This window comes from Chroicocephalus ridibundus, chromosome 3, assembly GCF_963924245.1.
Source record: "Chroicocephalus ridibundus chromosome 3, bChrRid1.1, whole genome shotgun sequence".
Lineage (NCBI taxonomy): Eukaryota > Metazoa > Chordata > Aves > Charadriiformes > Laridae > Chroicocephalus > Chroicocephalus ridibundus.
In genome coordinates this window covers 125,754,193-125,779,659 of record NC_086286.1, presented here as the reverse complement: position 1 = coordinate 125,779,659, position 25,467 = coordinate 125,754,193, and the positions used below count along the sequence as shown (strand labels likewise).

Here is a 25,467-nt window from a genome sequence, read left to right as displayed (position 1 = left end):
TTCTTCCTTGATCTAAAATAAAACCCATTTAGCAGACAGCGTCAGTCTGTGGAAAAAAAAACAACCCACAAGGTGCTGGGAATACTTCAGATGTTTTTTTTTTTCCCATATATATAAAATAGAGGTTAGGCTGTGATAGCTGAAATACTGTGTAGCAGAAGCAATCTGAAAATTCAGTCTTTAAGTCCTTAAACATGTCATTCCCTGGCTTTCCTGGTGTAAGTGGGACCTGTCAGGCCATTTCTTCGATAATATCTCTATTGAATTTCATTAAGGGTTATACGGAGGCAATTGTGGGAGATGTCAAAATACAAATCACTCACTGATTATACGATAGCAATTTGCAGTGCCAAAAGAGTGAGAAATGAGACACTCCCAGGAACAATGACCCTTTTCAGTGTTGCTACACTGGAGCTGTGACAGACGAGCAAGGTCTTCTCCATTAGTACGTTGTGGCAGACCATGCCAGGGAGAGCGGCCAGTTGACCGTAACTTAAAATGTGTAAAAATTGCTTTGTGCTTCCTCTTAATTGACCCAAAGGAAGTCAGAAATCGAGCTCAGCCAATTCATTTTTAACTTATTTCTTCGTGCTAAAAAATATATTGAGCTTTGGGTTGACTAAAATTTCAGGGAATGGGTTTAGCTGGATGAATGGCTGATACCCACTGAAAAAGAGAAAGTGGAAAAGTTTCATTAAGGCCGTTCCAGGGAAAAGATTTTTGACTGTTCATTGCAAAACAATGTTTGAATGACAGTGAGGTGTTCATGGTTTCAGTTTTAAATTAAGGTTTTTAGAACTGTTTTAAGTAAAATCAAAATGTAACCAATTAAAACGTTAGACCGACTCCCCCACTCAAAATTTGTGTATACGTGAGCTTTTTGGGGCAAGAAAAAGTAATCTGAAATTTGATCTGCCAGTTAGCCTGGAGAATTCCATAGTCTTCCAGTCTAGCCATCTAAATTAAAAATTATTCACGTGGACTATTCTCAAGCTTGCTCTTTAATTTCAGCGAGGAACATGTCTTACTGCTGGGTGGCTGTGGAAAACCCTTGAATCAATGTCCAGTAGATCTCTGCTTCAAACAGATGAAGCAGCAGCTACCTCTGAGATGCTGCTGGTGCGCCAGATGGAGATGCCGTGGCCTTGATTTGGTGGTCCATACATGTGGTCGCATTAAAGGGTATTTTCAGGATGGACCCCAGATGCGTCAACTTTGGTTGCCACCAGCCTTTCTCTGCAGGCATCGTAGGTCACCTAGGAAAGGGAACGTGGTTCTAGGCCACTTGTATGAGGAGAGGAACTGGCACTTGATGGCTCAACTCATCTCATTGCAGACCGCTGAGGCCTGGAGGCTCCTTTCCGGGAATTTTGTGGTGGGAGCAGTGACCTGTTTCTAAAAGGCTACCCAAACTTTGGATGACTCTCTTTTTTTAAACACAGTTCAGCAAAAATCAGACACACTTCTACTTATTTTTCTCCCCTAGCCTGATATATTTTTAGATGCCTGGACCCACTTTTGACTCAGTGGCTGACTAACAAAACAGCACATAACATAAAGGAGTAAATTTTGTTTTTGCTTTCTTTCCCATACATTTTTGCCCAAATACGTAATAAGTGCTCCCACCTTAATTTCTTCCTGTGTCCTCCAGACTGCAAGGCGGAGAAATTGGTGATGGAGCTGTAAGTGTGTCCCAGTGATGTGTATGGGTAGAGAAACCTGACTGGAAACCTTGTGTACCTGTAAACTTTGAACACACCGGACTAGTGCTTCCCCAACCGCTCTCCAGGCAGAGCTGGAGCCATTGAACACAATGAGAGACCAGAGGCAGAAATCAATACAGACATAATTTTATAATTAAAAAATTGTGCATTTTGATTAACAGCTGGCAGTTCTAACCATCCCCCATTCCACTTAATGCAGAAAATACATGTCTGGAACCCAGACCGCTGCTATTTCTGATGCCACATATAATCACCTCCTAAGACTGTGCTTGTACTAACCTCCTGCATTTGGCTACCAGACAAGAGCCCAAAGGCAGGTCCACCCTGTAGTCGACTCTAGCTGATCCTAGAGAGAACCTCTTCCAAGGCATTATTTTCACTGAAAAGTTGTCATATGTTGATCGAAAATTCCTCTGCAAATCAACATGTGGGACATGAATTGATTTTTTTTTTATTAAAAAAGTAAACAAAGAAGAATTTTAATGAGATTTTTTTTTTTCTTTTTCAAGATGTCCATGGGGAAATAAGGCTATTTCTCTACTGGTAAACTAAACGGCATCGTGGCTGGTTGTCTTATCTAGGGGCCAGCTGACAGTCTGGCCACAACTCAATTAAACCTTCACTGCCTGGGCAGCACAAGATTCAGAAACCCGGCACTGATTAACTTATTGGTATAGGTAGAGCTCCAGTGCCCAAAATACCTCCTTTCTTAGCAGAAAGAAATGATACTCAGTGAGCTTTGAAGTGGAGGGGGAGGCATCGCCGAGGGGTTATCTGCTACGGGAGATAGAGGACTGAACTCAGCTCCAGAGTCCCCTGCCAGTCCCCAGCCCCATGTGGCCATGAACTCCTTTGTGATGTTAATTTGTTCCTTCCACGGGGACCTGAGGAGGCAGGCAAATTATTTAGCTTCTCTGTGTTGACTTAAGCTTTCTGTGGAAACACCAAGTCTTGAAGCCTCACTGCATCTTCCCAGGCACGGCAGAGCCTCATTGGCTTCTGGTTCACATCACTTTTGGGAACAAAGACGTGGGTCCACCATTCGGCCTCCCGAGAGAGGCATCCTGCAGGCTCACATGCACACACACGACAACTTATGCACACACACAGCTTACAGACACAGTCAGGTACAGGCACGTCAACACAGCCACACAGCTTTCAGCCCAGCGCTGGCTTGCATCTCCCGCCCGTCCCCAGAGCTTGGGCTGGTGCTACGTGGACGCAGAGCCATCCGCTCAGCCACAGAGCGCTCGCTGTTCAGGCATGTGGCGGGGAGCAGAGCTGTGCTGGGGCAATGGGTTGAGAGATTGCACCACTCTGACACGGTCAGAAGAGGTCTCGGCACAGGAGGGAGAGCCCAGAGCCACCCACGTTCCCTCTAGACAGACTATCTTGGGTGCCTGGTGTCCCAAGATTGCCATGGCTAGACTGCTTGTGTCCCTGCCCTTGCTGGGCTTCACCATGGGTGTCTCTGCCCTCCGTGCCAAGTACAGGCAGGTGTGCAGCTGGGTGCACTAAAAGGCAAGAAAATACAGCATCCATCTTACGTACTGACAAGCAGGGAGGGAACCCCTTGTGTTTGCTGGAGGTCCAAAGCTCATCACAGCAATATTTCTCCCTTTAGTTCTATAGTCACACCGTATGTTCATTACACAAAGGTCCCTTTTCTCCTCTTGAAGTTCCCTTCTCTAGTGGATGTGTGTTGCTACAAAGGATCCAGGATTTGCTGGTGCTGCTGTTAAGTGAATGTCAGCCTGGGGGTGATTGCTCTGATATGAGATGTCTTGGGTGTAAGTTACCTCCTTTGCCTTACTGCTCATGGGGGTAACCACACGGTGTCTTGTGGTCACTGCTGACAACAAGATCAGGAACAGGTATTGCTCTGGGTACAACTTCTTGGGCACACAGGCGACTTCTGGCTGGCTGGAGTCTCTATAAAAACATGTCCGTGATCTGTCTGTAATCTATACCACAGGCAAAATTAAGATAGAGCACACTGGACACAATGGAGCAAGTCAACAAACACATCTTCTCACCACTCCTTGGGGCCATCATTTAACCCGTGGTCCCTCACCTGCTGGGAGGGCTCCTTTCCACTGGAAATCAGCTTCCTACCTGAAACAGCCCAGTGGACCCTGTGCTTGGGCCAGCAGAGGCTGAGGATCGATGTCCAAGGAGACATCCAAGGAGGAGGGTGAATCTGAACAGACAGCTCCAGCCTGGGAGGAGGTAAAGGGGAAGGGAGAAGGGATTTTGCTTTGCTTTGTGGCTGATCTTTGACCTTCTCCTTTGATTTTTGAGTACAAACAACCACACTGGATCTGCATCCTCTTAGTTACTGTGGGGGGAAGAGAAGGAGGGACTTTGCAAAGGAGCAGGCTAAGTGCACATGTTGGGTCCAGATGCTGTCCATACTTCCTCCATGCAGGTCCTGTCTTCTCAACATGCATTTCTGGGCCATCTCGGCACCCAGCTCTGCTGCTGTACCCTGACACCAAGACCAGCTGTGGGTTCCCTGTTTGTTCCTGTTCCCTCTGCTCCTCTTTGGGCCTTTTTCACCCAGCCGTCGGGCAGAGAGAGCCCCGGCGCTGCCCAGTCCTCTCTCTCTTTCTCCCCCATCCTTCCTTCTTCTTCCTCCCTTCAGCACAGTGAGAACCGTCGGGAGTTGATGTTCATCTTGGTGACCCCGATGAGCTTGAGCGGCGTGGAGAGGCTGAAGGAGCTCACGAGGGGGAAGTCGCAGAAGAGGTCGGAGAGCTCGTCCCTCTCCTCCAGCTCGTACGTGGCGTCGTTGAGCATGCGCTGGTGCAGGTGGCAGGTCTGCTCGATCTTCAGCTTGTTGATGTCGCTGCGGAGGCGCATGAGCTGCCTTGCCAGTTGCTGGTCCTGCAGGCGCATTTCTGCCTGAAACACAAGACGGAGGGTGGGGAAAGAAGAGACTGTTGGCAAGGGCACAGAGAATTTGCTCATCGTGCTGCTCCCTGCTAGAGGACGCACCAGATCATTGGAAATGGAACTCACCTAGAGATGCTACTCCATTGCAAAGAACTGGGAGGGAGATGAGGTTCTTACAAGCCAGCAATGCGTCACAGTCAAATACCAGCTCCAGATGGTGAATTTTTAGTTTTCAGGAGCACCAGGAAACTGGAATTAAAGCCAGCCACGCCAAAGCTGTTGGCTTAGGTATCCATCCTATAACTCAGGCTTCATAGCCTTCATCCCAACCTTAAGCAAAGCCCAGATTAATTTTGTTCATAAGGGAGCAGCCACGGTGAGAAGAAGCAATTAGAGGTGGAAAGGACCAATTAAAAGAACCTCAGAGGACCCATCCCCAAATGTTTGGCTGGGGTTTCCAGTCTGCATAAATCAGACCTGATTCATGACAGCCGTGAACGTGACCCTCCACGTCCCCCGTGGCTTATCTCGCTGATTTGAAGTGGCTCTCGGGATGGAACCTCCACATTTTCCCACAGGAGAGAGAACAACTATCCCCCCAGGCTAATGAGCTAAGTGTTTCAGAGAATTTTTTCCTCCCCTGGCACCTAACTTTGGAAGGTGGAAGATTCAGAAATGATGAAAGAAAAAAGCTTTTTCTTGTTTTTTTTTTTATTAATTCCAACTTGTAATTAAGCAGAAAATTTATTGCCACAGGATATTGGGGAAGGTGAAGGAAGGAGGTGAATACTTGGTGCAAGAATCGGCCTTTGTCTGGGGAACAGAAGCAGGTAGAGTTAGAACAGTAGATGCCAAGACAACCCCCACCTCTCACCCCACATCCCTCCTCACAGAAAAGCAACAAACCACAAGCCACAAAGAAAAGACAGCGGTGGGAGAGAAGCCGAACAGCTCTTAGCAAACCTTGTGGCTCAAATCTCTCTGTAACTACTGGAGACAAGGAGGGAGCAAAACTGGCTGGAAAACAGCCCTACATCTGCCCTGATGCAGTGTCCTGCCTCTTCCCCTGGTGTTGCCTCCATCACAGAACACAAACTGGCACTGGAATGAGCCCCGTAGTACCAAGGCTCCCGATTTTGTTTTGTTTGGGTTTTTTTTTTCCCCTCCCAATGGCTCCCTGGGTATGTGCTGTCCTCACCGACTCCTCAGTGCGTGAGACGATGCCCTGAGCTCATCTCCAGCTCCTCCCTGGAACTGCCCTGGCCCCAAATCCATCCTTCACCTCGCTCCTTTGATTCGCATCACGGGTTTCTTGGCTCCCTGTGGTTTGAAGGAGCTGAGAAACAGACCCAGGCTACATCTATAGCAATACATTAAGTAGTGCATAGCAACAAAGTCTCTCCACTTGACTGCGAGCAAGGTCCTGGCATCTTTTGAGCTGGGGCCAGCTCTCCCAGTCCTAAGCAATTCCCCGCGGGCGCTCTTCAGGGGCTAACACAGAGGGATTCATCCTCAGGAGGCATTTGGGATACAGCCACTTTGTCTGGATTTTAACAGCACGGAGGTGGACAGACCATACCAGTTTGCCTCCAGGCCTGAAAATGAGCTGTTTAGTTTACAAGTACAGATGCAGTTCTGGGGGTGGGGGGTAAATTTGTTCCTGATCTGGTGGCTCGTCCATGAAACTGCAGAAGGGAAGGGAGGAGGGAAAAATTCCCCTCAGGAGGCTCTGCAGGTGGCCCTGGTATTTCCACATGAGAAATTTCCGATGCCTGATGCGCGGGCTGCTGCAACAAGGCTGTCAACCAGAGCAGCCTCGGGCTTCCTCTAGTTTGTGGCACAATCTCTCCTCCTCCTCCTCCAGGCAATGCCTCCAAAGACGTTGGGATTGCCCCTTGCAGCATCAATAGCCTCACAGCAAGGCAAAGCAGCCACTTCAGGCGGTTGAAGGGCTCAGAAGGAAGCCTGGCTCCGCTCCCGCTGTTTTCTCCGGCTGTCGGGAAGCCCTTTGCAATGCTATGCCCAGAGCCTAAGCTGAGAGCTGACATGAGTATAATGGAAGTTAAATCAAGCCAAGCAAAGCTTTTCCCACTCCTGCACCATGGAGGCACCTTGGAGGACCTTGCCTGGTGCTCTCAGACAGCAACCGGACTCCAGCTTGATTTCCTGGAGAGGATTAAGTCACCTTTGTACGAGTCTCAGAGTGAATCTCTCTCTCATGAAATCTCTCGAATTGTTGGCAGGGTTGTAACCATTTACCTTCTTCAAAAAAACACTATTTCCTTCAGACCTTGTAGCCTGTGCCCCCAGCAGAGGCCAATCGGCAGGTTTTTCTTCTCCTACGTGAGTTGCAATGAAAAAAAAAATAATTTTGTTGATATTTTTTCCCTGTTTCACAACAAGTGCTGTGACTTGACATTTTATCAGGAAGGCGATCGTGGGCCTTATTGAACCGACCCTTGGTCGCTCTTTCTTGTCAGTTTATCAAGCTACATAAGAAATGTCAACAAATACTTTCATTAAATGCTTTGAGGAATGTGGGACTGAAAAAGGGTTTAAAAACTAATTATGAGGCCATTGTGGAGAGGGATGTGGGTTGGAGATTGCTGTTTTTCCCTTGTAAGCCAGCTTTCCATGTTTTGACAGGTTCTTGCTTTCCTTGTCTTTTGAAGAAGGCGTCTTGATTTTGTGCAAGCTGAAGACAAAGCTCTCCAAAGCATGTCCTTCAGGTGCTCGATCTCCAGTCACCCTTTCCTCCTTCTTTCCTTCTTTCCTTCTAGCAGTTGACCCGCTGACCCTGGTGTATACCAAGTCAGCCACATGGCCCACTGGCCCACCTGTAGGCTGGGGACAACATGGCAGGGGGCAAACCCACCACCCATCTTCATTGACCACCTAGGCTGTGAGACCACCTTAGACCCAGCCCTGCCTGGCTGTGCTCTGGGGCTGAACAGGGAAGCAAGGGTGACCTGTGAGACGTGCACCATCAGCCAAAGCTTTCCCGGGGGGATAAAGCCCTCTTCTGTCCTCCAGGAAAGAAAGGTAAATGGGTGAGGAACGAAGCCCGGCAGTGGTTGACTAAAGGATGATGTGCACAATGAGGAGATGGCACAGGGGATGAGGGCTGTCACTGCTTGTGCCCCTTGGGAGTCTGCCTTGGCTTCCTGAGGGCTTGGGAGCACTTTGCATGGTGGAAGGGTGGGCTGTTCTGCAGGGCATGGCTCCTCTCGCTCTTCCCACTCATCATGGCAGCTTGGCACGAAATGCAAACACCTTGCTGTCCCTCCATGGACTTGTCCTGTTGAACCATGATCAAAACCATCCAGAATATCATCAGAATTTGGGTCAGAACACAGAAATCATTCTCCGCTTTCCCAGAGGCTCCTCACGAGTACTAGAAACATTCAATCCATCCCACACTGAGGACCAAACCATTGCTAGAAATGATGAATGATCTCTTTTTAAAAGGAGCTACACAAAGCTTCCTGGAAAGAAATAATGGGATTACAGGCGCCACATTGCAGGAAGCCGTGGGTTTTCAGTTTACACAGTTCACTCACAGGGCCAGCCACCACAGTGTAACTCAATGCACCAGTTCATCTGTGTGGGACAACAGCATGATCCCACACACTCTGTGCAATATCCTGGTGAAACCCATGGAGCGCATCCAGCAGAAGCTGTGCATTTTTCTTCCTTTGAGTCTCACACGCCAAATACAGGAACAGCTTCAGGCACGCCTTGCTCTCACAAACTGCTTTTGAACACGCTCTGCCTCTTCCTGCACACCCAGCTCCAGCAGGCAAAGAGCTGCCTTTCATCTGCATGGTTGGAGCACCCTCTTGGGATGGACAGGCTGCTGGTTTGAACATCCCCAGGTGGGAGGCGGAACTAAACCCATCTCCTTCCTGGCAAAGGAGCTACTGCAACTGCTAGACGGAATCACAACGCTGGACCACAGAGGCCCATAGTCTTATGGGAAGGCTTCTCTGTTTAGATTGAGCCTCAGAGCCTCCCAGGGATGTTTAATATGGGGAAGGGAGAGAAAGTTTTGGATGCATCCTTGCTTGTTGTCCAGTGGCTTAGTCCAGATAGATAGAAGTAGTTCAAGTTGTAGCCCAGACTTGTCTTCAAGTTTGCCTTAACCATATGGTCACAGAGAGGAAGACCAATAACATTCCCATTGCCAGTGGTCCATCTCCCTGCTATGAGGGGGTGTATCAGCAAAGAGCACCTCATGGCATGGAGGTGTGGAGCTGCCTGGGACCTCTTCCCAAAAGAGAAGTGCCCCATGGACAGCATCCCAGTCTGTGGTCCATGAAGCTCAGGGTGATGGTCTGTGGAGAAGCAGTTGCTCCCATGATGCTAGTCCTTTTTATTTCCAAAATATCAAAAGAAACTTAAATCTAAACTGGTGTTTTCCTTGTGCAGCCACTTGGATTCAAGCACGGAGAAGCACAGGCCTGTTATTAGAACTTTGCCAAACACTTCAGAGAAGTCAGTTAAGTCTGTGTATTGGTTTGAGGCTTGATCTTCAAAGGTGCTCAGATGCCACTCTGCTGTGGCTAATTTTAGATGCTCATGCCATTGGGGCACAACCCACAGCCCCACACAAGGTATCTCATCTCCTGCAGTGCCTGGGAGTCACACACCACCGAAGTCCAGGATACCTCTGCCAGCTGTCACCCGCAGAGCCTGGTGGGTCCCAAATCTCACCCTTCGTCAGTGTTGAGTATAGTCTGTGCTGACTCCCTCAGAATTAATCTTCATATTATCTTTCCTGAGGGAGGTAGTTACCTCTGTCTTTTTGTCAAATCAAGGCGTGCCAAAACGCTTCCAGAATTGGGAATGCTGTACCGAGGAGAAAGCCCACTGCCAGAGGAAAAGCCTGTCAGCTTAACATCTGAGTGAAGTGAACTGAAGGACATCTCAGTGGGCTTACACAGAAGAGTACATCATTTCTCAGATGTTTCTGCAGTTGCATGTCCACTATGCACATATATCCACAACCACCCCACGAAACTCCCTCTGCCTCCAAAACAGGGTGGTTGCACCCAAAATGCCCCTTGGGGATGGTCCTATTCTGTGATAACTCCCAAACTGCGCTCCAGTTCTAGCAATTTAATAGTACAGAAGACCACGCTCTGGTGCCCGTGCCCTTATTCTTTCATCGCTTTAAATACAAATACAGAAAAATCTTTCCTGGACTTGCTGTGTAGCAGAGGACTCCCAGCGCAGTCTCCATCACCATATCCATGATCTAGGCTCCTTCTCCTCCTGCCCACCTCTCAACAACCCCAGAGAGATCTCCAACAAGGCTCACGCCAACACTGTTTTGGTGTTGCATTGTTGTGTAAATTCACTTAAGTACTGGTTCGGCCAATATCCGTATCCCAAAGAGAGATAATAACAGTTAATATTTAATAATAAATGCCTGACCAACAGGACATAGGTGTTCTAAGATCTCCCAGCAGAGAGCATCAGACATTTGTGGCCCTTTTCAAGAGCCTTTCCTGCATTCTGGCTTACACACCTCAAATTTCAGTGCCAACCATTGGTGAATTTGAGACAGAAAACGTATTTTCCTATGGGGACGAAATCATAACTATCCTAAGATGTCCCAGTTCATAGCAGAGTTTTGTTCTTTAATGACATTTAGGAGGAAGAAGACTTTGAGGGCTCAGTTTTAGAACTTTGTAAACATTTGTCCTGACAAATTTCAAAAACAAAAAGGAAAATGACAGTCTGACCATTCTGGTCTTTGGGTCTGTCACCATACCCTGGCTGCTGACGGCTTCACTTTCAGCATTGATGAAGAACAGCCACACTTGGCAGTGCAAAGGCAAACACAAGGGCAAAGAAGAGGCAGGAGGAGTTGGGGAGGGAAGTGCTCCAGCCCCGGGGCGGTTCAGCACATGCTGAGTGCTGCAATTTGCTCCTACACCTACACAGAGCCTCTCTCAGCGCAAAAACAAGAGCATGAGTTTGCATGTCTGAAAAAATCAGCTTCTCGGGGCCAGATTCTCAGCAGGTCCCAGCTGACGCGGCTGGCTGGAGCTCGGTGGGCATATGTCAGTCCTGTAAACCGGGGCCAGGACTTGATGCACAGAATCAGGTCGTGGGACAGGTCATGTGAGGCGAAAGACCAAGAAGAGCAGATGCACAGGAAGACTTTGGGTTTGTCCTTCACTTCCGAATATGAGGAGCCAGAACCTGGCTGAACCTGAACCAGGACATGAAGGCAATTTCCTTGCAGTGTTGGATGAGCTCTTTTGCATGAACTGGGAATAATGCTTCAGATTTATCAGGTAACTTTAATCTTAAAGCTGGTCACTTCTGGACTATCACTTCACCAGGCAACTAGCCCATACCATGGCCCGTTCTGTAGCACCATGGCCAAGGGGAAGTTTGGCCATACACATACTGTTAAATTCACTTCGCTGCCTCTACCGGTTTTGGCTGGGATAGAGTTAATTCCAAAATTGGGTGGTCCCGTACAAACTGCCTGCTGGGAACAGTCCCCAGCATGTGCAAACTCCTGAAGCTCTAACAGTTTGGCAGGGTGTTAATTGGTACAAGCCAAGACCATGCTGGGGCCATGCTATTGAAATAACCCAGCCTAAACTCACTGGTAGCTGTGATGAGGGTTGCAGTGTGGGTGATGGAGCTGCACGCCCTGCATCGTTGCATTTCACTCAGTAAGGACATGGGCTTTTACCCTTTCATTGGATAGATGAACCCTACATATCCTAAATTGACTTCTCATGAAGGACTGCATGGAGTGAAGGAGAATTCATCCTGCAGCAGAGGACAGCGTGGTGGAGGCAGATTTCATCCCAGACATGACTACTAGATCATTTTTGGATGATCTTCAGAACGCTGCCCGGCATACTCACGCTTGCCTGGGGCAAGGCTGGATTGTGTGATGCTCCCAGGTCTATGATCTCCTAGAATAAACTAGACCAGAAGGATTGAGTGCCCACTAAAGGTGACCTTCCCCAAGGCGTGAGGTTCTTCCCCTTTGCCTCTTCGCCCCAAGCAGGGTCTGAGGGATGCTGCCCTCTCTGGCCTTGGCTACTGCCTTAAGTAAATGTATAGCCTTAAGCATAACAATGCCTTGCTCTGAAGCCTTCCCAACTGTTTTAGTATCACAACACAGGGATAAACAAGGGAAAATCCTGCCTGTGTCAGGATGTGTGGAAGCTTGTTCCTTTATTTGAGAAGAATCTGGGTTTCACCCTTGAGATGTAATGTGAAATGCATCTTTATGTGCCAGCACCCTGTGATGCGACAGCCTCACTGTGTTCTCACTGTTTGCTGGCAGCTCTTACCCAACAGTAGTGCCTCCGACATAGCTATTTAGCTGTGTGGTCAGTCAAATACATGTTCTCTTTTTTGGGGAAATTGTTCTAAATTACACGAGTCACGTCCAGATCCAGAAAAGACTGGTATAATTAAGAGGCAGGAAAATGGAAAGTGAGGAACAATTAGGGTTTGCTTTGCCCTTTTTTCTTCTTTAATTTAAACTTTTAGTTTTCAACAGATGGTGGTTTATATACCACACCCTAGTCTAAAGGGTAGAGCCGGACCCTGAGACAATTTATACTTCCATCATGGGCAGAAACTAAAAGAAAAAAAAATAACGCATTTAAAATCTGGGCCTCTGAGAAGGAGAATCTGCTTCTTACTGTCTTTGGACATCTTGAGACTTGTGAATTTAAGATTGCATAACAGATGCAAGCACGGACCCAGATTGAGGTCTCAGATCTGGAGTTGAGATTCTCCAGAGCACTGAGTGATTTTAGGAGACCAGCTCAAAAACCCTTCGTAATAGTTCTGGTTTCTTGAAAGCACTGCACTTGCCTTGTGAAAGCCATGGCACCGAGAAATGTCTCATCCTCCAAAACTCTGACATCCAGAAGAGCATCAGTAAATAACTTCTCTAGAGATCAGTCTAGCTGGGCGAATACAGCAATACATCAAAAAGGTGACAAGTAAATGTTATCTGAAGCAAAAGTCACAGAGAATTAAAAAAAAAAAAAGCCAAAATATTACCACAGAATGGTTTGGATTAGAAGGGACCTTAAGGATCATATCGTTCCACCCCCCTGCCCTGGGCAGGGACACCTCCCACCAGACCAGGTTGCTCCAAGCCCCGGCCAACCTGGCCTTGAACCCCTCCAGGGATGGGGCAGCCACAGCTTCTCTGGGCAACCTGGGCCAGGGGCTCAACACCCTCACACCAAAGAATTTCTTATATCTCATCTAAATCTCCCCTCTTTCAGTTTAAAATTGTCCCCCCTCAACCTATGGCTCCCCTCCCTGCTCCAGAGTCCCTCCCCAGCTTTCCTGGAGCCCCTTTAGGGACTGGCAGGGGCTGGAAGGTCTCCGCGGAGCCTTCTCTTCTCCAGGCTGAACCCCCCCAGCTCTCTCAGCCTGTCCTCCCAGCAGAGGGGCTCCAGCCCTCCCAGCATCTCCGGGGCCTCCTCTGGCCCCGCTCCAACAGGTCCACGTCCTTCTTATGTTGGGGCACCCAGATTGATCCATTGTTGTGCACGAGAATTTTTCCCCAAAGACTTTCAGTGCTTACCAAAGCAAAGCATTTGCTCAGGAACATTTTCACAAGCGCATCTGAACCACAAGTGACGTCCCAGCCCGCTGGGACTCTCTTGCAAATATTGCTGCTGTCACTACAAGTTGCAAATGCTGGTGGGACTCACTGGCAGACTTCCAATCAGGCAAGAGAAACAAAGCCACAAGACATGAATTGTTGCTAGTCATGTGAGCCAAATAATAAAGATTTTTCTTTGTTTTCTTTCTCTTTCTCTTTCTCACTGTTTTCTCCAGTGAGGAGAAGGGAAGGATCACTGGTGTCTGCTTGCTCCTAAAGAGCACCAGGACCCATTCTCCAGCTCTGATAACAGCTACTCTGATCTGGTCGTGTCCATCCTATTGACCTCCTGTGGCCTCCAGAAAAGATGTGCTGCATCCATGCTGTCTCCTGGGAATTCTCTGCAGGTTGTGCTGACGCCTGCACTGGGTTGGGAGCTGCTTGGGTCAGCACTAGTTGGCCCAGGCCAAATTTGCACCAAAGACCATGATAGCAACACAACATATGAAAGATGAACTTCCATCACCCATGTCCTGACTCTGTGTATTTTCCGACCATAAATACAGTATTTTTATCTTGTCTTCCTCTCTGTGAAACTACCAGTTCATAACTAAAAGAAATAAAGATATGTGTAAGATAGAGTCCAAGGCTGGGATGCAAGGATGATGGGAATGTGGACCAGCTTCTAATGAAGCAGACGATGGACCTGTAAGAGCTGGATGTGGTGGGGTCTCAGATAAGGTTCTGGCTTTATGCATATAGCAAAAAAAGGAATTTTATTCATTAGATATTACATGGTGAGAACAAGGGGTTTCCACCACAGTTTGAAACAAGAGGAAGCACTTGCTCTCACCATGGAGAAATGACCTGGGGGAAGCAGGTTATTGCAAGACCTTAAAAGGAGTTATGAGTTGAAAAAAAAAAAGGGGAATTAGGCAAACATTTGGTCATTAGATACACTAATGACTGTTAAACACAGTGGTCAGCATACAATCTTCCACTGACGGAGTTCCTAAAGACCCAACAGACACAAGCTGCAAGGGCAGATCCAGGGGATGGATCTAGTCGTTCTTCCTTCCTACAGCCCTGACAAAGCATCCTTTCGAGATGCTCATCAGAGAAGTGTTATTGCGCCAGCAGTGCCCACGTGTTCATGGTGTATCCATACCTGCTGCATTCATCTGACTGTTGAGATATAATTAGAGAAGCAGGGGAGGGGGCAAGTTGCTAAAAAGTTCTAACCAGTGCAAGCAGCCATATTTCCCCAGCCTGCTGGATCCCAGCAGGGATGCTAGGACTTGCCCAGCTCCTTCTCTGAGGTGATGGATGCTCTGGCATTCATCTTTTCCCTTCCCTGGGCTGCTTCTGTTGCCACCAGCCGCAGAAAATGCAATGATTGATTGTTGCTTTTTCACCTGAGGCTGAAAGCAGGTAGGAACAAGGAGTCACTTGTTTCCTCATTCTTTTTTTTTTTTTTCTCCTCTTGAGAAAGTGTGCTATTTAATAGGGACAGGAAACCACTTACCAATTCCTTCCTGAGCCACGTCAAAGCTTCATCGATGCTCTCAAAGCCACCTATTCTCCCTGAGGTAAGAGTCACCTTGTCCTGGGCGGGGTTCCCATTGAGATGCAGCTGCATCTTCCTCAAGGCAACAGTCTCCCCCATGGCCTTTTTGGCCTCAGTCGCCTCCTCCTCCTCCTCTCCTGCTGGCTGAGGGCTCTTCCATGCCTGCTCCTCCAGCTTCGCCTTCCACTCCAAGTAGGATGGGCGCCTGGTCTCCAGTCTCAGCTTCTCCGTCAAAGCCTTGAGGCTCCTCAGGTGGTCATCAGGAGGAGCGGCACCTCCAGAGCCAGTATCTGCACTGTCCAAAGCCTCTTCTATTTGGATTTTGGGTAGAGACATCCTCTCTGGGAGTCAAACAGCATAAGGGTGTGCTGGAAAGGGCCAGGGATGGAAGTGGGAAACCCTCAGGGCTGGACCAGCTCCTGTAGCGTGACAAACGCGGCCCCTCGGAGGACAGTCGTGGTGGTGGTCCCTGCTCAAGCACCTCTCTGGCCCTGGATGAGCACCTAGAAGAAAAACAGATGGTTGGTTTCCAGTTTGAGAAGGAAAAGGGAGTGAGAAGGGAGAGACGGCTCTTGCTGCAGTGGAGGGAGCGAGGGTTTTGGGAGAGGCACAGTGCCAAGGTGCTCCTGGGGAGTGTTACCTCACCTCAGCTATCTGACTGCTTTTGGGGCAGGAACAGACAGGCTCTGGCTTTTAGGGAAGCTCTGGTTACCTACATCTCTGGTCTTAACTCAAGGGGCCGTGAAAGGGTTGCCAAGGAGTCCAGGACACGTTCACAGACCCCTCTGGGGCTGTATCACACAACCCGACGTCCTCTGGAGGCAGCGAGGGGTGTTGATGGGGGTCGGGGTGTCTGCAGGCACTGTTTTGCTGGTTTTCTGGCTGGCAAACCTACATCTTTCTGCTTAGGCAAAACAGGACCAGGTGAAGTAAGACAACCAAACTTCTCCCAAGAGCTTGAGCCAAAAGGAGAGCTGGCAAAAGTAGCTGTTAAGTTCCACCCCCCCCCCCCCAAAAAAAAAAAAAGGGAAAAGGTTTGCTAATTTTTTAGGTCTAGGTTTGATAAAGATGCCAGTCTGCAGCCGTAAGATTCATCTCCCTCCTGTCCAGCTGATTCAGAGCAAGAGCATGGTCCCCAGCCAAGTGTGGGACTAGATGGGGTGCTAGATTGGTCTGGGTTCAGACGCCAGCACTCAGGGACACTTGGACTTGTGGTTTCCACCACTGTCCACTACGTCCAGCTTGCCCACTGGGAATGGTCCCAGTGGTCCCCTTGAAAAAATCCTGCTGGAGTACTAGCACAGAGGAGCCAGGAGCTTCCTCCCCCCTTCCCCTCTTGCCACCTCATGTGGAGTCTGGGAAGCTGTGCCCAAAGTTGGTCAACCACACTATGGGACTTGGAGGGACAGAGGACTCAAACAACTCTGCAAGAGTTAAGCCCAGGCAGCTTCTGCATTCATTTGCCAGTAGGATCAGATAAGAGACTTTCTCAAGGTCGTATGCTCATCTACGGCTGAGCTAGGAATAGATCCAGAGCTCTCGTCTACACGTCAAACACAAAACAAAATACTTTTTTGCCTGCCTGGTAACACGCCCAGAAAGACCAGCCAGGACGTATGCAGCTCTCTAACTGGATGCACTAAACCACAGCAATATGAATTACTCAGCCATTCTTTTCCCTGCTATTTGTGCACACAGAGACGTGTGTAACTCTGAAATCCAGACCATAATTACGCCTCTCGAACCTTTTCAGTAAGAAGATTCAATTTAAAATAAACACCAACAGAAAGCAAGATTTATCCCACAATTGTGTGCAGGCAGGAGCTGAACCCGGAGTTGATAATATACACGCAGACAGTCTGGGGGTGGAGAATTAGTCATGTTGCGGTCTTGTTCCTGCTCTTATTTATGTTAATGAGAGTTTTACGGTGAGCGGGAGCAAACACAGATACTACATCAGGTTGAAGGCAACGGCTCTCGTGCCTGGGGCAGCAACGATTTTCCTTCTTCCGTTGAAAAATAGATGGTATGGAGGGGAAAACAGAGGGCTGCCCTCTCAGTCAGGTCCCGCACCAGCTCTTGCATGGATGCTCTGCAGAGCTGAGGGCATGCCGATGATTTTCACTTGCCTCCAGCTCCAGCCTCCCGAAATCAATAAAGGGAAACACGTAGTAACTTTAAAGACCTCACCTCCAAGCTTTTTCTTGTGTTCATTGAGATGGAGATTGCTAGGGGTAGCCAAAACCAGCAGCCCAACAGCGTCTGCTACAGCTCCGGACTGGGCTACTGCGTTCAATGACCCCTAACAGAGATATTATTTTATTGCAAGGCTGACTTTTCTGAATGCCACAGCTACATAGCCGAGCTCGCACAAACTCCTTTGTCTTGTGTCTTCAGCACGTATAAAAATCCTCAGGGTGGAAAACACCCTCACTATTTGCACAGTGGGTACCGCTCAGTTGGCGTTTCCAGCATCGCACCTGGAAAGCACGACAGCGGTTTGGAGCATCCCCTTTGCCAAGATCCCGCTGCCATCTCCCCCTCCTCACCACCATCTCCCAGAAACTGTGGAGGGATTTAATTTTTCTGTCCTGAAAGCAGCACCAATCCAACCCATCCCTCACCTCCTCCCAGGTGCAACACGGAACTTCTCATTTCTCTCTGTAGGGACATCCCTAAACAGGCACGTCTGTTCCCCAGCCTGTCCAAACTCAAAAACGACAGAAAGGAGCCGCCTCTAATTTCCTATCAATATCTGGGACTTGGGTTAAAGACCTGCTGTAGAAAAAGAGACGTGAAATTGGTAAGCGTGTGAAATAAGTCCGCTTGCGAGGCTGTAATACAAACCTGTTTGCTGCCTGAGAGTTTCCTAATTCCCAGGAACAAACCTGGCCTCTGGCTCAAGCCAACAGACTCCATCTCCCAGTCCCCCTGCCCCAGGCTCAGTTTCCCCCTCGGCTGGTCTGCACAAGGGCATCAAAGTGATTAACCCTTGATTTGTCTTCATTATCACACCTGCCAGTCTCAGGGGGTTCATGCCATGCCTAATTAGTGGTTACAGGAGCTCAGCACCAAATTGGAGTGAGGGTCTGCTCCCAGATCACTAATACCCTTTGCTCAGGGGTTTCCCCCTTCCCTTGCACGAATCCTATCAATACTGAAGGACACATCAGGTCACCAAGACAACAAAAACCCCTTCAGTTTCTTTGTTGGGCTAGGTTTCCATCAGAGAAGATAGCTTAACTGACCCCACAAGCTGTAATGCAAAGGGATTAGCAGAAACGCACGACCAAGATGGAGAAACAACAGGACTGTCAAACTGGGTTGGGTGTGAAGTCCTACCACGCCAAGACTCACGGAGCTGGCATGGCCTGCGGCTTGGCTTTTGCATGGTTGCATGTCAGCAATGCGACTCCTGCTCTCTCCCACGCCAGACACACCTTGTGAAGCTCATGGGTTGTCCTATGCTCCAAGAAACCAGGTCCAGTGGCACAATCTGCCACCACAGCTTCCCACTGCGGCCATTCCTCCCACCCTGATGCAGATGCAGAAGACCCGTCCCCATCACACACCTTCAGACATCCCTGCCTGTGCGTTAGAGCAGGGGATCAGGAGACCCTGATTACCCTGGTTTGTCCCCTGATAAACTGGGTGTTATGGGGTGAGGAGGCAAGGGGAGGTGTACAGGGGTGTGAGAGAAGCTTTGCTTAATCACCACCAGTGACGGGAAACAATAAATTCACGTGCTGTTCACGGTCAAGAGGGAGGTTGCACAAAATGATGCCAGGCACAGCCTTTTACCCTGCGGGAGTTTTACGTGCCCGAGGAGTTTTATACATCTGTACCCTCCCCGTCATCTCTCTGCCCCCTGGTCAGCTTTGAACACGAGGCATTCACGAAGCAGCATTGGCAGAGGGGTTGGAACAAGATGATCTTTAAGCTCCCTTCCAACCCAAACCATTCTACGATTCTATGGCTGGTATGTGCTGGACCAGGGCAGAACAGGTACAGCCTGTTAAATTCATGGCTGTAAATAAGGGCACACGATGCTTCGGAAGGTCACACGGTGGGGAGCAAGAGGTCTAGGAGAAGAAATTAAAAAAAAAAAAGAAGGGAGAAACACTCAGGATGGAAATGAGAGGGAAAAAGCAGAATAAAGAAAAATATCAGCCAGGACAGAGGTGTGGGGAATAATATTCTGCTCCCTTGACTCTTCCTGGTGGAGTTCAGCTTACTGTAATACCATTTTTTATTACAGAGGAGCAGCAGTGATTGTAAGGGTCTGCATTACTCTGCTCGTCTAGTCTCTGATAAGAAAAAAGACCCTCAGTATGAGACAAAGCCCGGGACAAGTGAAGTCCTTTTGCAGGGTGAAGGTGTGCCCGCATAGCCCATGGATGACACTTCTGGGGTGGGTGAAATGGGGCAGAGGTAATGTTTCAGCCTGTTAATGACCTTCAAAAAGCACCTCAGCCCTTTTTATGCCTCAGTTTCCCTCTCACTGAGTAGGCAGTTCACGTAACCGGCCTTCAGGAAAAAAGCTCTGAGGAACTTCAGAGTCATGCAGGGATTCACCTCTGGCATCTTCAGGTCTCTCCACCTCATCTGGGTCCCTGTGCTCTGACTCTAATCCGTGCAGGGACACCCTCTATGATCCAAGGAGTTTGGGACGTGGATCCCCTGACTGTTTGCAAGGCATTTGCTCCGAGGGTTTGCATAGGTGTTCACCCTTAACACTCCTTGCTCCTACAAAAGAAAGCCCGAGAGAGAACTGCACCTGCTAACATGTCGTCATCGAGCTTTGCAGGTCCCAGGGGGTGAGGAGGACCCTGAGCCCGAAACGGTGGGCTGAAGAAATACCGAGGAGGAGCGAGAGGTGGGGTGGATGGTGACTGGTGTGAAACCCCGTGCGGAAAGCCCTGTATTTTACTTTCCTTCTCGGCACAGCAAAAAGGCAGGGATGGGGTGGGGGTGGCTGACACACACACACACCCCCCCACACCCACCCCCGGAGGTCTGCAGCAGGATGGCAGCAGGGCAGCGAGGAGGAGATGCCTGTGAAAGGGGGTTGCCATAGCAATGGAGTAAGGGAGGACTCCGGCTGCTGCAGGGTGGTGGATGGAGGCTCCCGAGCATCCTCCGGGCAGTGGAGACACCGAGGCAGTGGGTGAGGAAAGGAAAAACCCATCCAGGCCAACACCACGGCTCCCTGGAGCCAGTGGTTCCCTTTCAGGGAGGCTGCACATCAATAACGCCTTTCCCCATGCCAAAAATGAGGAGCTGCTGGGCTGCGTGGGCTTTGGTGAGCTTGGGCTGTTCCTCACCCTGGGGTCCCCCACCACAGCCTCCCCCCTCCAAGTGGTACGGCTGCAGCACGCTGCTCTGCACGAGGCTCCTACAGAGATAGAATCATGGAATCATAGAATTGTCCAGGTTGGAAGGGATCTTTCAGATCGTCAAGTCCAACCATCGACCTAACTCTGACAAAAACCAACGCTAAACCATATCTCTAAGCACTGTGTCTACCCATCTTTTAAATACCTCCAGGGACGGTGCCTCAACCATTTCCCTGGGCAGCCTGTTCCAATGCTTAATAACCCTTTCAGTGTAAAAATTTTTCCTAATATCCATCCTAAACCTCCCCCGGTGCAACTTGAGGCCGTTTCCTCTTGTCTCACCACCTGTTCCTCGGGAGAAGAGACCGACCCCGCCTTGTTATACCCTCCTTTCAGGGAGTTGCAGAGAGCGAGAAGGTCTCCCCTCAGCCTTAATTGCTCCCCTGGCTGTCTCACGAGCTCAGAGCAGAGCTGATCTCCCTGGGTTATATTATCCAGTATTTGGCCACTTGATCCCTTTCTGTAGCACCTGAAATCTGCTCCCTCAGAAAACTGACCTGCTTCCCAAATGCTTTCTTTCCCTGTCCTAAAATGACATCCAGCCTCTCTCCACCCGAAAGGAGAAGACACCAGTAATCTGAAGATCTGCCTGATCCTGAAGCCAGGACTCTCTCCAGGGCAGAGACCCCAGCTGAAATTGGTGCCGTCACGGTCCGACGCTCTCTGCCTGCTCAGCGTGGTTGGTGCAGGATGGAAGGGGGTCTTGTCCATTCAAGGTTGGAGGGGTCCTGGCGGAGCCCCTAGCCCTCAGTGCCCACTGGACATAGTGTCCATGCGGTCGTCCTGGCCACACTCATGTGGGCTGTTAGCTTCTTCTAGGGGCAAGACGATGGCACTGAAGTGGCCAAGCTGGCATCATGACTGCAGGTCTAGGTCTGGTGACTCTTCAAGACCTCCTTGCAGGGCTGTCCACATTAATTCTGTCCCTTCACACACACCCAACCCCCAACTTCCAGCCTAATACGTGACAAAAGCCCAGGGAAGAGACCAAGGTTCTGTCCCTGGATTGATCCGGAATGCCATGCCCTTGCAGAGGTTTGGAGAGGTGGTCACAGAGTTGCCCCACGCAGTGGCCTGAGGTAGGTGTACAGGACCCGGCGTAATGGGATCCTGAGGGCACCTGGGTATTCCTGTCCACTTACTGCCACGAACAAACCCCCAGAAGACCTCCCAGGCAGCTTGGATGCTAAGGGCAGCAGTAGGGAAGCAGCCTCTCCTGCTGCTTCAGCCCTTCGGATGCGGACACGGATACATGGGGGAAAGAAGAGGGGCTTTCCATTCACGTATGACCTGGAGCAGGGTAAGGGATCACCTGGCGCATCCTTCTTCCCGAATAACCCCCAGATGGACCCCCAAACAGTGCCGTGAAGGGAAGAGGGGAGAGCAGTGGGTGACTGCAGCCAATCCACCAGCCCAAGAGGAGCAGAGCAGAAGTGCAGAGATAACAGGGGACCAGTATGCACTCCCTGCCCCAAGGTATTTCTCCTATGCTGATCCCCAGCATCACCAGTAGAGTCAGAACCTGCTTCAATAAATACATCTGTCCCTTCTCGTCTACCTACATCTTATCCCTCCTGCCTCCCCTGCCCAAAATCAAGCGGGATCCTTGCAAGGAAGCAGGATGGAGATTGCTGCCTGCTTTAGATGGACCCTGGCAGCTCCATTTTCAGACCAGCTCAGCTCCCATCGATCAGCAGATTTCCAGCAGTCGGGTGGAAATCCTGGATGAAGATGGGCATTGGCAAATGTCTGGCATTCCCACAAACCCGTCTTCCACCAGAAGCATTTGCAAACTGGGAAGCTGGAGGTGGGGCGGTTAATGCTCTCAGCCCATCAGCCAAAACCAGGTATAATTACTCTTAGAGGAAAAAGGATTAATCAGCAGCAGCAAAGGCAAGTTTATAACCTCTTGGTGAAAGCACCCCGTCCACCCTAGTCATCTTCCGGTAAGGTCTCTTGAGATGCAAAGGGAGCCATGGATGATGATGGTGATAACGATGATGATGATGATGATTAGGATTGCTTCTCCATGCGCTACCCCAGGGTCCTAGCAGGTCTTGGGGCATAATCCTGGAGGTGGCATGCCTAACCTGTCCTGAGAGTTGCCCACGAAGGACCTGTGGCTTGGCAGAACCAGTTCCTTCCCTTGTTTTCCCTGCTGCCACCCCAAGCAGAGCGGTGTTTCAGCAAGGGGAGAGCAGAGGGAGCAGGCAGGGACCTCTGTGCCCGTGCAACCGGGGTAACGCGAAGGGCTGGGACTCCTTGGGAATGCGCCAGGTCAGGCTGAGAAATGCTCTCTTCCCAGGAGACTGGCACGGGGAGTTATTTTTCCCTAAATGCAGCGTGGAAGGCAGAAGGGTATATTTTCAGGAAAAAAAAAACACCAAAAAAAACAACAAAAAACCCCAAACCAACAAAACCTCTTTCCGGCTTTGCTGGGCTTCATTCTGCCCAGCGCTGAGCTCACCCCCCTGCAGAGACCAGCGCCAGGATCAGCTCCCATAGGAGACCCCGAGGCTCCACGTTAAAGTGATGGGGGATGCGGGGTCAGCCCCCCGGCGATCCCCTAATCCCTTTTCCATGCTCCCTGTCCCATCCAATTACCCGCCGTGGCGGCTGCCCGAGCAATGATCACATAAGCCCCGTACTCAGACCTGCCTTCTCCCCGTGCTGGGCTCCGCTTGGTCATTTAATATTATTGAAGGTGAGCTGGTTGTAAACAGACCCCCGCTCCCTTCCCCCCCAAAAAGGCTACGTTCCTCTGAGGCTGATTATTATTTATTTATTTTATTTATTTTTTTTTTTCCCCCTGCAGTGTCTCTGCTACATTTTGCAAACACCGAATGGCTGCGGAGCTATTGCAAGCCCACAGCCCGGGAGAAGCCGGCTCCCCTCCCCATTCTCCTTTATTTTTTCGTGTCGTACAGACCCCCCCCCCACCTCCCCGTGAAGAGGTACCACTGCAATGGGCACTGGAAAGCCGAGGAGGTCTGAGATGCAAATAACAGCGTGCTGACATGATGGCTGGCAGCGAGAAAACCCATAGCAGCCAAAACAGGATTTTTCCCCCTGAAAAGTGGGGTGTCTGTAGGATACTGGGAACGTGCAGACAAAGCCAAGGGAATCAGCTGGACGCTGGAAACAAGGCGCTTGGTTTTCATCCATTTTTACCCCCCCTTCCACTGAGGTCCCCCATGTAGGAAAGCTCCGAAGGGCTGAGCAGTGCCGAATAATACAGGGAGCATCCCAGGAAAATAGGGAGGGGTCTGCGTAGCCCCCCGCGGGTGCCGGCTGTGGGAGAGGTGGGAGAGGTCTGCGTGGGCTGGCGAGGGCGCAGGCTGTCGGGCCGGGGCGATGCGGGTGCAGGGCTGTGCATCGCACCGGGGAGCGCTGCCTGGGGTTGCACAAGCGCTTGGGCTGGGAAGGGTGTGGGCTTGACGGTATTATTTTAGCAATTAGCCCCAAGCTGTTATAAAGGGCTCTGAAGAAGTTCTAGGTGATGATTTTTCTTTTTTTTATTCTCTCTCTTTTTTTTTTCTTTCCCCCACCCCCCCCACCCCTCCTCAGCGTTAACGTGAGCTGCGAGGGCCAGACCTGAGCAGGTGGAAACCTGCTCTGCTCGACACGCGGTGCCTGCTTCAAAAAATCAAAGGTAGCTACGCCCTGCGAGGCCACCGCGCTCCATCCCATTATGTCTGCGCTGCACAAGGCTGACAAAACCTTGCCGGGGCTCTCGCAAATCGCGGGGAGGGGGCAGAGGCAGCAACAAGTGCTCGTCCCGAAACCTGGCCAGACTCTTCCCCGTTACACCCCAGACAGTGCAGAAAAATCCCCCCCCCCCCCCGCGAAAGCGGTGAGTAAAGCCCCCCACACCGCTCCCAGCTGACGACAAAACCCACCGTAAAGGAGGACTCAAACCCTGCCCTGGCTTCCAACTTGTCCTGATCACCGGGGAGCCACCGTGCCAGCCATCTCGAGGGGATTTCGGCAAGGCAGGAGGTTGCGCCGGGGGGAGGACACAATACAAGCCCCCAGCCCCACCACGGTGTAGCTGGAGCGGCAGACCCCAGTGCTGAACTTGGTGGGTCCCCATCGCCACCACCCCGATGCTCCCCAGGGACCTGGTCCTTGCTGCTACCCCTTTCTGTGGGGCTAGAAAAGATGGGGGTCCCCTCCTGCACCAGGCGTCTCTCAGCCAGCTCCAGTCCTGGGTGCAGTGGGGTGTCCCCAGGGTACGGTGGGGTGTCCCCGGGGTGGCTGTGGTCCCCCCCAGCCCCAGCATGGCCAAGCCAACGCCAGCAACAAACTTACCGTGCAGGGAGTCAGAGGGAAGGTTGCACGGACATCTTGGCTGCCTCCTTCCACCTCGGGTCTCCAACTCGGTATTTGCCGAGCAGTGACACCAGCGCCTTCAGGAGACTGTCTCATCCTCCTCTCTGCCTCGCTTCAGAAATCTCTGTGTGTGCGTGGTTTTTTTTTTTATTTAAGGGACTTTTTTTTTCTTTTTTTTTTTTTTTTTTTCCAGCGGTTGCGTCAGGCCTGTTGCCTGGAGACAGGCGAGCTATTCCAGTTTGAGCTTTTCAGTCCAGATTTCCTCTCTCTCTTTCATTCATACCACCAAGCCCTGAACCTACCTCCCACCAAGCAATAACCCTGGAGAGACCTGAAAGGGAGGAGCTGCACAGCCTGGGTCCTAAACATCCTCCGGCTCCGCCACCCCAACGAGGGAGGAGGGGTGGCGATGCCCTCGGTGTGGCTAACAGGGATGAAGGGATGCCGTGCAGGGACCCAAAAACCTCGCAGGAGACGCCCGGGGAGCTGGTTTACTCCCAAAGGATCCCGTGGCTCTTCCCGACATGAACCGGGCTGGTGGCCCCGTGGCTGTTCTCCTCGCATGCCACGGAGAGCTGCGAGCCCTTCTCCGCGGAGCTTGGGGTCCCCTGGCACTGGGGAGAGCTTTGGGATAACGTTTTCCAGATGCCACCTCTCGCCCGGGGGGTCGGCGTGTGTGTGTGTGTGTGTGTGTGTGTGTGTGTGTGTGTGTGTGTGTGTGGAGGGGAGTTTTGCAAGGCTGCAGCAGCATCTCCGGGAAGCCCTGGCGTGGGTATCTCAGGGCACCGTGGCGAGTACCCGCTTGCTGGCACCATCCGTCCCCAGACAGAAACCAGCTCAGGAACCAGCCTTTGCCTGTCTTATGTGCTGGGAAACAGCCTGTTGCTCTCACGTCTCCCCCAGCGGGGCTGGAAACCATTTTAACTGCTTCCAAAGAGGGACCGA

General features: G+C 50.5%; 1 protein-coding gene across 1 annotated transcript; it reads right to left on the bottom strand.

Moving 5' to 3' along the window:
- Positions 1-1,854: 1,854 nt before the first annotated feature.
- On the bottom strand, positions 1,855-24,839 carry FAM167A (family with sequence similarity 167 member A). Its single transcript, XM_063330686.1, has 3 exons — positions 24,502-24,839; positions 14,753-15,297; positions 1,855-4,628 (listed from the first exon to the last, which is right to left on the bottom strand). The coding sequence occupies exons 2-3, from the start codon at positions 15,128-15,130 to the stop codon at positions 4,365-4,367; spliced, it is 642 nt and encodes a 213-aa protein (XP_063186756.1). The 5' UTR covers positions 15,131-15,297; positions 24,502-24,839; the 3' UTR covers positions 1,855-4,364.
- Positions 24,840-25,467: the final 628 nt, after the last annotated feature.

Coding starts and splice junctions, on each gene's coding strand:
- FAM167A (XM_063330686.1), bottom strand. CDS start 15,130: ATGTCTCTACCCAAAATCCAAATAGAAGAGGCTTTGGACAGTGCAGAT. Junction 4,629..14,752: donor CGTGGCTCAGGAAGGAATTG/GTAAGTGGTTTC, acceptor CTTGTGTTTCAG/GCAGAAATGCGCCTGCAGGA.